This window comes from Hoplias malabaricus, chromosome 11, assembly GCF_029633855.1.
Source record: "Hoplias malabaricus isolate fHopMal1 chromosome 11, fHopMal1.hap1, whole genome shotgun sequence".
Lineage (NCBI taxonomy): Eukaryota > Metazoa > Chordata > Actinopteri > Characiformes > Erythrinidae > Hoplias > Hoplias malabaricus.
The window spans coordinates 14,050,162-14,061,918 of NC_089810.1; the positions used below are offsets into that span (position 1 = coordinate 14,050,162).

An 11,757-nucleotide genomic window follows, 5' to 3' on the forward strand; every position below is an offset into this window, starting at 1 on the left:
ACCAACTGAAGGTTGTTTATTTATTTTGACATCAGTGGAGCGTTAATGACACTCAAACTCAACTATTCATGTTCCTCTCCATCTTATTAATTTCATACAATTGTGCTGCCAACAAGGAACTGTGTACCACACAGGGCTGCCTAAGTGCATGTTCCATGTATAGCTCCAGTCTGGTTTATACATTTAGGTATTTCTTCTCCAGAGAATCCAAGATCCTGATCCAAATCCACTATTAACACTGGTGCGCTTGACTCAACATTAAAGCAAATCTGACTAGAACAAAAACTTCTGAAAGACTCTACATTGTTTTCCTGACCTGCACAAAAACTTAATGTAAACGTGCTGCACTCAAAAGAACAAATAAAGCAGCAACTCAGCAGTTCTCCTTGGTTAAGAGCTCCTTTATGAAGCTAGACCTATCAAGTGCTCCTAAAACTTTAGGATATTCATCTTAAATAGAAAAACAGCCATTAAATGTATAAAAACCATAAAGTTAATTAATACCCACAAACGTCTTGTTGCCCTGATGACCGTTTTCATGCATCTTAGGTTTACCAGCAGAATAGAGAAGTATCTAAACAGTATAGCAGCGCTACATATTGATGATCTGATACAGTTCAATATCAGTATCAATGTCAGGCCTGTGTGAGAGGCTGCAGTAGGGCTGCAGTTAGCTTTTCTAGCTTTCAGTCTTTCTCCCGCCACAAAGTAGCAGCAAAGTTTACACAGCTGGGCCACCTAGGTGCCTCACAAAAACACGCAATGCTGACACTACCAGCAAGGCCTAGAGGATGGGACAAAGCAAAGCATATTCGACATCAGCATCATACATTCAGTTTCACACTCACATTGGCACTTCTTTCAGAGGAACAAATAGCAGATATGAAAAAAAAAAGAGAAAATCAATCTTAAAAACATAAACACTAAAATTTTTATGCTGCCGTTTGCTCCTGGGCTCCATTTTCCTCAATTTCCATTGAACTGCCAGTGTCTTTCTTTGTCTGCTCTGCTTCCTTCTGCATTTACAAAAGGAGGGGAGAGAAACAGAACAAGATCACAGCCATTAAAATACTGTCTTCTTAAAAAATGTAACATAAAAACAGCACACTCTCAGACACTTACTTTGGCGTCTCTCTCTGCAAACTTCTGGAACATGTTAGCATAGAGGCGTTTGTCCTTCTCGTGCTGCTCCTTGATGTGTTTCTGACAAAGCACTATTTGGCTCTTTGCAGCTTTATTGGCTGGATAGAGCTGCAGCACACGTTGGAAGTCATCTTTTGCACGGTCAAATTCCTTCATAAAATAAAGTGCTTCTCCACGTCTGAATAAAGCCTTTTCATTATTAGCATCCAGTTCTAGTGCCTTCAAAGAGACAACACAGGTCCATTAAAGACATCTCAGCATTATATTGGCACAGGGAGAAGATAGAACTTTGAGGATGTATATGAATGTGTGAGAATAAGATTTTGTTTTTGGTTTTCCACCTTGTCACAATTCTCGAGGGCAGGGCTGGGTTCATGTAGCTTCAGGTAGCACATGGACAGGTTGAGGTGAGCTGCCAACCGCAGGGCTTTGGCCTTCTCTTCCTCCTCCCCCTGCAGATTGGACTCATGCTCCAACCAGGACACAATGCGCTTGTATTGCACTGCTGCCTGTTTGTACTTTCCATCCTACACAAAAACAGCTTTAGTCGGGTTTGTGAAGACAAATATCACTGTGATTTTTAGTGTTTTGAGTGGTGTCAGTGTTATTACGCATGGTGTGTGTATACTATGTTTCTTACTTTGAAATACTGAGTTCCTTTTTCTTTGACAATAACACTCTGCTCCAGTTTCTCACTAGTGTTCATCTCCCAGGATTCTTTGGCCTGTGAGGCAATAGATTTAAATAAATGAAAATATGAGTGCAACATTTAACAGTGATTAGAAAATAAAAGTAAACTGTCAGATTTGTCAAGTGAAGATACCTTTTCAAAAGCTGTCAATTTGATTTTGTATTGCAGTGTTGCACCAGGTGGAATGTTGAACTTGGCACAGCCTGCGTTCCCAAACCCATATCTATAAATATACACAAAATCAGTTTTGTCATTAGGACATCATCACTGCTGTATCACTTTAGCATGTTTAAAAGAATTAGTGGTGAAATTTTTTGTGTGAAACATGGTATAAACCACTTATTTAGAAAGAGATAAATAGCTTGTATGTTTGTTAAAGCGTGTACTTACTTTGGTTTAATAATGAATAGAGCCTCCTCTCCCTGTTCCATAGCCTGCAGTGCTTTCTCAACACCGGGAGGCAGGTCAAGATTCTCTCCATCTCCCACCTCAAATTTTAGTTCCCGGTCGTCAAAAACACGATACTCGTGTTTGCCTTCCACATGCACTGAGAGAGGTGAAGAGAGAGTGAGGGTGAGGCTGACAAACAGGCATTGTCATAATAAGCACTATAGTATTTTAACACAGAGACACAGAGTACTTGGAGGGCCACACTAAAAAATGTCACCCAAAAGCACAGTAACACAGGGGGTCCTCGACTTACACCATTGATTTGTTCCTACGTCGCGTCCTAAACCAATTTTCGGTGTATGTCGGAACATACGTACATACTGTACGTAAAAAACATACTGTAAGCACTTATCCTATCCTAACACCTATCCTCCTCGGTACCGAGCCGTGTATTCTTCCGCCGCGCACACCAAACACGAAGTTACAACGTTTACGACGCAAAACCACTTAAGTCGAAACAGGGCTTTATACAGTAAATGGGAGATGTGTCGTAACCACAAAACATCGTAACTCGGGACTGACGTAACCCGAGGACATCCTGTAGTTAATTTATCCACACTATGTCCATTTAAATGCTACATGTATTGTTTCAGGGATAAAGTGAATACAATTCCATGATGTGCTCAGAAAAGTGCATTGATCGTCCTGATTCATCATACGATGGGCCGATCCACATTATTCAGTTCCAATCTGATTCTGATATGGATACAATTTCCAAGACAAGAGCTGTTTTAGTCCATTATTATAATTATTATTGGTACTATGTTCAAGGTTACTTAATGTGGCTGAAATAGAGCACACAGCACTTAAAAAAATATATACACAAGTGCATTTAATGTAAATGCATTCGAAAATTTATTTGTCACATTTTACATACAAACAGGCGAGATTTTTCTTTCAAGTTAAATATATTAAACACAAAATTAAAATAAACATCTTAAATATCAAAAACCTTTCTGGCACGTTTAACAAAACATGCTTGGCTGCATCATCTAAACAGGACAAATATTGGGGCAATTGCAGCAGCAGCAACAACAACTTTTGAAATAAAGTGCAAAACTAAAGAGAAATAAATACCTTCACCCTTAAAAAAAATGCTTTCAGTCAGTAGTCTGTAACAGCAACAAACAGGAACGAGCAAAAGCTGTAACAATTTCTTTCATGTCAAATATTTAACACACAAAACTGAAATAAACATCTTAAACTAGGATTGGCTACATCATTTAAACTGTTCACATATTAATACAATTGCAGCAGCAGCAGCAACAACATTGTAAAGATTTCTAATTAAATCATTGAAATAAATACAAAACTACCTTTACCTTTTAAAATAAATGTATCTGGCTGCTTCCTAAATCTGAAGAAAACAAGTCAAGCAGGGAAGTGCATTTGTGCATCAACAACCACTGTAAAGCAACAAAACAGCATCACCATTGAAGCTCAAAAGAATTTGCTCAACTCGAATAGGGGCCTGGATTAACCTGAGTAATCTGGGGCTTTAACAGCTTCATTTAAGAAACCTTGGCAGGTTCTTCTTGGGAAAATTTGTGCTCTCTCTGCTGTTAGTCGATTCCTTTTCTCATCCACAATGTTAGATGCCGTGCTAAACACCCTTTCACTTTCAACTCTGGTTGAAGGAGCCCTGAGGAACTTGACTGCAATGGCAGCAAGAATAGGAAAGTGAGCCTCGTTCTTCCCTCAGTATTGGAAAAGGCTGTCACATCAAAGAATTGTTAGTTCTTTTAAATATGCATTTGGATAACAGCACTCTTGGTACTCTCAGATCCAGATTCTTCATGCTCCTCCAGAATGTTATCATACAGACTTGTCAAGCTGCTCTGGCTTCTGCTTGGACCAGCTGCTTGCATTCAAATCAACTTTCCTCTGTCAGGGCAGTCTTGGGATGCTTGACAGCTGACACAAAAAATAAAACAGTTTGAGTACAACACATTCCAGCACCAGGCAATGATCAAACACATTCCAGATATATCTCACAAATTTTATTGATAAGCCTTTGATATGAGTGCAATTAGCTCTCCAAATTGTTTCACGTTTAAACATGTCCATTTTGGGCAAGACAGGCTGCTTTGTTTTTGTAAGATTTACATTTCCCATTTAAAGGTAGCCAGCCTTAGGACATTAAGAATTTATTTTATCAAAAAATATTTCTATTTTTCATTAAAAAAAAATAAAATAAAAAAAAATACTCACCTGTCTTTGTAACTGAATAGAGGGGATTCCCTTAGCCGTTGCTGAATCGTCGGTCCACAGCTTGCAGGAGTGCAATTTTCATGGTTTCGATGCCACTGTCCGTACTATTCTCATTGAAAACAGGCGTTTTAAGACTGTGATAGCTGGGATAACGTCGGCTGTAATGGAGGTCGCTGAGCTGATGTTCCGCGTTAACTTCTTAAAAGGGTTCCAGCATCGTCACAGTTTTTCCAGTAATGCCCACTAATTGGCCGACAGCTTTACAGGCAGACCGTGATCAACAGCATACATGCAAAGGACTTGCTTCAGTTCAAAAAGGCTTTGAATCATATAGAAAGAACTGTTCCCCCTTGTCTGTACGTCTGGAGGTAGACGATTTTTGGGCACTTTCAGTTCGGTTTGGATGTCTTTCAAGCGAGACATTGCGGGTGCCCCACGATTTTTCTCGCATTTGCTATAGCATTGTTAACACTGCGTTATGAAGTTAGCTCCTCATGCACAATAATCTGCATTATGTGAATCAAACAACCCAAGCTAGGGACTGCCACCTCTTCCATTAAACGTCTTCATATTACCTGCGTTGTCTCACAGAATTAAGTGCACTTTAGCCAGTGGAATCTTCCAATCACTAAGCATATCTCTAATGGAGGTTGTAATTGAACTGCTAGTGTGTGACCTCTTACACCTTTTCACCTGAAGCACCGTACTCTGTAGTTCATGTGTCTGAGTTCAACAAGTTAGGCTTATGAGTGACACTGAACTCACATATGAGGTCCAAATATCTGTTGTAAAGCTCAGAGCTTTAGCATTTCTTTACTGCGCAGCTAACTGTTTTGATAGTAGTTTTGCAGTTTCTGAAATGTATTTCCTGGATGGCAGATTATACCTGGGCTCTAAGTGCTCCAACAGTCCGCGAAATCCGACATTTTCCACCACACGGAGTGGTTGGTCGTCGAGTATGATAAAGTTGAGCAACTTTTCTGTGATTCCTTTAGGCTTTGGGCAGTCTATTGGGAGTTAAGCATGTTTCTAAAATGCCTCAGTGAGAGTCTGCAGCCCTGTGGTGTCCTCCTGTCGGTTTACTTGCACAAACTCCTGGTATTTTTGACATGAAACCTCTGCAGGTGTTTGATTACAAACCTTACATGTAGTTGTTCTGCTGTTCAGCATTTCCAAACTGAAAAATCGCTACACAGTTGCCTTTTTTTCTGTAGCCAACAGCTAATGTTTGCTCACTCAGCAGACTGAAACTGCTGGGGGTTCAAGGTAAGCTGTGGAACTGGAATACAGATCAGTGAAGAATTTGATGTTAAAATAACACTTTTTAGTTTTTGGTCCAACGCAGGCTGGGGATTGGAATACGGATAGATAAGTGGATCGGCTCCGTTTGTTGCATATCCGATATGTTAGTTACGTCAATATCTGCACCTGATGCCAATATTGTATCAGATCAGTCCCATCTCTAATCATAACATTACAACATTGTAACACTGCCCCCTTTATTGCCATCTGTAGTGTGTCCCACTCCAACACAGTGCCAGGCTCCTTGTGCACATGCTTACCTTCTACAGAAGCTCCCTCATTTGGTTTGGAGTAGCCCTCTCCTTTGGTGATGATTCTATGAATAATTCCACCATCTTCATCTTCGGTGATGTCTTCCCCATGAAACTCAAACAATTCAACCTATCATACACAGACAAACCACAAATAAATAAAGAAATAAACAAATAAATGGTCAGACCTACTGTTTGTGCTCTTTAGACTGAATAACTCTTTGGCTTGTATACTAGTGTGTGTGTGTATGCTGTACCTGGAACACCAGAGTGGCGTTGGGTGGAATTTTGGGTGGGCTGCCAGCAGCTCCGTAGGCATACTCAGGTTTACAGATCAACTGACAGATCTCACCAATGCGCATTGTGGCTACACCAAGATCCCATGCTTTAATAACCTGACCTGCAGAAGAGTTAGAAACCAGGAAATTGAGTCTCCTTCATGTAATCGGTTTTTAAGGCCAGCACTCGTTCATGAATGAACAGAAAGCTCAGTGTAAACCCACCTTTGCCCAACTCGAAGGAGAACCTCTCTCCCCGGTCTCGACTGGAGTCAAACTGTGTACCGTCCAAAAGTGTACCAACATAGTGCACAAATACTTTGTCACCCGTCATAGGCAACTCTGTACCTGTGCCCTCCTTTTTCACCAACTGGAAAATAGAAGAAAAAGGCTTTTCAGATTTCTACATCTTGCATATTTGAGCACATTCATTCATTCTTCCTGACAGCATCTGTAAATGTATACATCCTTTAAGCTGCTTTATTGCTATAGCTGGTATGGTGGCAGCACAGAGAGTGGGAGGAGCTGGAGGGCTCACTGCATGCTTTGTGGATTCCTTTTTTTGGAGTTTGGGGTGTATTTGGGGGTATTTACAGGTTTATTGTGTTATTTGTGTTTGTCTGAGTCACCATCCTGAATTTGGGGTGGAGGGGAAATAAGAACCTGTCAGTTCCGCCATAAACCAAGACAGAATTGCTGTGTTCACTTGCTCCTTATGGTTTAGGGCCCTTGTAAGGAAATTTCCATAAAGGTAGCAAACACAGTAATGGCTTATTCTTGATTCTTCCCGTCTGTGTATGCGACAGCATAACTCACCAAATGTACTTGTTTCTTTTCATTTAAGTTTAAATATAATTGCCTACAGGTTTAATTTATGTCTATTTAAGTATATAAAGTGTTACATTATCTTATACTGAAATACAGAAAAGGACCCATAAGACAAATGCTATTATCCTGAAGAGGGTACAAATAGCTTTTGTTGTTAACAGTGATCTGTTAGAATAATTCTTGGTATATACTGTACTGTGGTTTTTTTTTTTAAATTATAGTGAAAGAGAGCAGTTCAGCAATTTATATAAACATGAAACTGACACTGAACTTACTTAACTTTCTAAAGACAGAACTATTGGAAACAGTCTGGTCTATTGAATTCTAAACAAAGTTCTATGAGATGTTCAGTAAGGTGGATATGTTGGTATTTTATTACAGAACACAGCACATTGCACTGACTTCATTAGACTACTGCAGTGCTGTTGACTGAGACTGAGTCTCAAATGAAGCACTCTCCCCACAGAGCGCACTGCACGGTCTTGAAACTACGACTTCTGCACTCAAGATAATGCAGTACAAATATTATACAGGATGCCCATTTATTTTACTATTTTCACTGAGTGAAAAAGCCCTTATTTCCTGACCTACACAATGCACTACAGAAGAAACTAAAGCATTTGGGACTCATCCCAAGTTGCAGTTTTATTGCTGTATATATATCAAACTCCATTTAGCATAACTGTTCAAAGAACGACCTACACACGGACTCAAGACTGGTTTAAAGAGCTCAGCCGGTTTGATTTGTAAAGAGTAAAACCCGAAGCTGAGGGAAAAGCCCCTCTCTAAAATACCACCTGCTAAAGCTAAAAGCTAGGTTTGTTAGCTCCCCGATTTACTGAACCTTAAGTTGCATAATTTACCCCTGAAATAGTCACACAGCAATCTTGCTTTTTCACAACGGACCGGTGTCTTATCGGGGGAGCGGTATGAAACCACCATGCTTCAACATTTCGCTACTTTTCCCTCCGTGGCCTAAACGTGCAGGCGTCAAACTCGCTCAACATTCTGGCTTTGTCCCAAACGACTCCAAATCACTCTCTGACAAATTACACCGCACAGGTCCTGGATCAGTGCTGAATAGTGGTCGGGAAGTAACGTTACAGTTTGTGGCTGAGCATAAATATGTTTCTAGACTCTATATAAATGAACTATTTATAACCAGCAGCTGATTATTCGAGACCTACGAAGTGCGCCAATTAGGGAGCAGGCAGCCATTTGGCATACAGCCTTTGCTAATGGGACTGCGATAAGTTTATATATAGCGCTATATTCACAATTTGTTTGTTTCCCTAAGTCCAGCGGGGATCTGATTATTTTTTTGGAAAGCAAGAAATGGTCTGTGTTCCCTGCAGAAACCAGTACCTTCAGAACTCCTCCATCTTTCTTCGGAGTTATGTCCTCTCCCTCGACTTGGATGCTGTGTCCATCATTTGCAACTTCTTCTGCGGTCATTGTCAGCTCTGAAAAATGTCTTCGAAAAATAAAACTTGTATAGATATTCACACACAAGTCAGAACTGATGCTACTTCTCCTCGTGTCTCTGTCCTCTGGAGTCTCTCTCCTGACTCAGCTGCAGGGTCGTTCTTCACACGCCAGACAATGGTTTTAATACCCAGAGCAAAACTATGTAACTAGGAGCTCGCGAAACGCAACAGCTTTGCGTCAACTTCAGGAGAAACTAGCTAGATATGTAAATCACAGACAAGCTCGATTATTCTGGAAGACAGACGGCAGCGAACTTTCCAGAGCGGCTCATAGAGGAGGAGCGAGTCGGGGACCGTCAGCAAATTGCTGACCACAAAAATAAGCGACATGTCGGTATACAGTCACACACAAAAAAGTACACAAAGGCACATAGCCTCTACAGGGAGCATACATGTTCACATTTTATTGCATAGTTTATTATAACATATCGGAAGGGGGAAAAATACATTCTGATCACTGATGGTTGATACTTTCAACAGCCTTCAGTCTGGACCTGCCCCCCACGTTTTTAATCATAGTGATTCATGTCCGAATGCAGTATTCTCAAGTTTAGCCTCTTATCTCTCTCATTCAATACTGAGGGCACTAATGAGGTTAAAGTTCTGGGTAAATTAGGCTCCACGCCCAAAAATTCAGCAGGATCAAATGAGGTCGATAGATATATTTTTAAAAGTAGCAGTTGCCATTGTTTATGCTCCCAATACACATCTTTTTATTTTCACTGTCCAAATACTAACAGACTGCAAATTTGCATTGGCATCTTTTAAGAGTGGTGAACTGACTCAAATTGCTACATGCCTGCTTCCATCCTTCCCTGTGTTTCTAAGGATACTCTTCATTAAGCAGTGAAAAATTATCTGAATGATAAGAACACTTGCATTCATACAAAGTCTTTTGACCAGGTTATAGTTGTATTACAGCCGTTTTAAAAGGTTTGCTTTGGATGCCAATCAACAGTGTACTGCAAGATTTGTTGACTTTTCTAAAGCCTTCGATTCAGTTAATCACTTCATCCCCTGTGTGACTGTGACACTACCTGCTGCACCACCATGCTGCCCAATTTTCAAATTGCAATGGCTGTAATTATATTTATAGGGTACATTGTGAAAACTTATGTCTTAATAAGTTTTAAATGGGAACATTGGGCTGCACTTAACAGTGCTGTGTTCATGCCACAACTAAATGAAGTCTGGCAGTCTGTATTTTTTGTCCAAAATTTAAGCCAGCTCTTCATGGTCTCTTTGGTTATAAAAACTGCCATTTTTAATAGAACATATTAGCAATTGGTTTGACATCAAATCCTGGATATTTTAAACATTTTGGATATTATGGTCTAACCACTTTTCAACCACTTTTCAAGTTCAGGGTCACAGCGGGTCACGTGCCTACCTGGAACCAATGGGTGCAAGGCAGGACGATTTGGCAGTCCATCACACACTCATCCCTTTATTCCCACTCTCACACCTATGTTGTAAGGCCAATCCATCCATTATCTGTAACCATCCATCCATTATCTGTAACCACTTATCCAATTTAGGGTCGCGGGGGGTCCACCTGGGTATACACCCTGGAGGGGACGCCAGTCCTTCACAGGGCAACACAGACACACACACACTCACACCTACGGACACTTTCGAGTCGAGTCCACCTGCAACGTGTGTTTTTGGACTGTGGACTGTGGGAGGAAACCGGAGTCACACGGACACGGGGAGAACACACCAACTCCTCACAGATAGTCACCCGGAGCGGGAATCGAACCCACAACCTCCAGGCCCCTGGAGCTGTGTGACTGCGACACTACCTGCTGCGCCACCGTGCCGCTGTAAGGCCAATCCATGATCTGCCAATGTGCGTTTTAAGACTGTGGGAGGAAACCCATGCAGACACCGGTAAAACTCACAGACAGTGATTCTGGGCAGGGTTTGAACCTGCAACAGTGACAGTGACATTGTGCTGCCTTTGTTCGTAACATGCCCTTGCCCTTAATATAGTTTTAATTTTTGTTATTTAAATTTTGACTCATAACACAAACAATAAAGCATTTATTTTCTAGTATGCTTGCTGTGACACTCAAATAATGGAAAGTGAACATGAGCTCATGTCACATGGCTCCTTATGAAACATGCCCATGTAACAGTTGCTCACAAAAAACTACTAAAAGCTAAAACAAATCATGCAGATTATGGCTAAACATAAATACATGACCTGTTTGTACTTTATTGGGAGCCGGGAGTCACTGGAGATTCAGCCTTTTTTCATAACTGGCACACCCAAAGACAAGAGGTAACCGCACGTTTTAGTAGAGGTTTAGAGACGGGTTTGAAGACTGTCCCTAAACCCGGGTTCGCCGAGAGTGAGTGGCGGGAAATACAATGATGAACTCAGCTTTTGTTTTCAGCAGCGTGTGAGAAATTACTCGCTTCTAGCTCTGTAACGACTGTGGGCTGTGGTTAAAGTTTTAATTTTCAGGCAGTGTCTTTCAGCCCCAGTAACGTTTCCAGGTCAAATACACAGTACATTGTTTTGTCTTTTTGGGTTAATTTAGCTTTTTATTTTATTGTTTTTTTTTTTTTACTGATATACTGGGTGAAGATGGGAGATACCAGTATGTTCTAGGTGGGGGTGGCACGGTGGCGCAGCAGGTAGCGTCACAGGGACCTGGAGGTTGTGGGTTCGATTCCCGCTCCGGGTGACTGTCTTTGAGGAGTTGGTGTGTTCTCCCCGTGTCCGCGTGGGTTTCCTCCGGGTGTTCCCACAGTCCAAAAACATACGTTGCAGGTGGATTGGCGACTCAAAAGTGTGTGTGTGTGTGCTCTGTGAAGGGCTGGCGCCCCCTCCAGTGTGTATTCCCACCTTGCACCCAATGATTCCAGGTAGGCTCTGGACTAAACCCTCTGCGACCCTGAATTGGATAAGCGGTTACAGATAATGAATGCTTATATATATATATATATAAGGGATGATCTTCCCAGATTAGTGTGGGAAATCCATAATCTTGTTCCACTGATCTTGTTATTTTGTATATTTTTAAATAAATCATAAGGAAGTATAAGTTTAAACAGCAGACAGGACTGTAATGTTAACATACAAACAAAACAAGTTTTATTTCAACATA

At 41.0% G+C, this 11,757-nt stretch overlaps 1 protein-coding gene across 1 annotated transcript; it reads right to left on the reverse strand.

The window, feature by feature from the left end:
- LOC136709515 (peptidyl-prolyl cis-trans isomerase FKBP4-like) lies at positions 1 to 8,927 on the reverse strand. Its single transcript, XM_066684810.1, has 10 exons — positions 8,520 to 8,927; positions 6,552 to 6,696; positions 6,306 to 6,448; positions 6,058 to 6,178; positions 2,225 to 2,381; positions 1,967 to 2,057; positions 1,784 to 1,867; positions 1,485 to 1,670; positions 1,123 to 1,362; positions 1 to 1,016 (listed from the first exon to the last, which is right to left on the reverse strand). The coding sequence occupies exons 1-10, from the start codon at positions 8,607 to 8,609 to the stop codon at positions 933 to 935; spliced, it is 1,341 nt and encodes a 446-aa protein (XP_066540907.1). The 5' UTR covers positions 8,610 to 8,927; the 3' UTR covers positions 1 to 932.
- Positions 8,928 to 11,757: the final 2,830 nt, after the last annotated feature.

Coding starts and splice junctions, on each gene's coding strand:
- LOC136709515 (XM_066684810.1), bottom strand. CDS start 8,609: ATGACCGCAGAAGAAGTTGCAAATGATGGACACAGCATCCAAGTCGAG. Junction 6,697..8,519: donor AAGATGGAGGAGTTCTGAAG/GTACTGGTTTCT, acceptor TCTATTTTCCAG/TTGGTGAAAAAGGAGGGCAC. Junction 2,058..2,224: donor CTATTCATTATTAAACCAAA/GTAAGTACACGC, acceptor GTATATTTATAG/ATATGGGTTTGGGAACGCAG.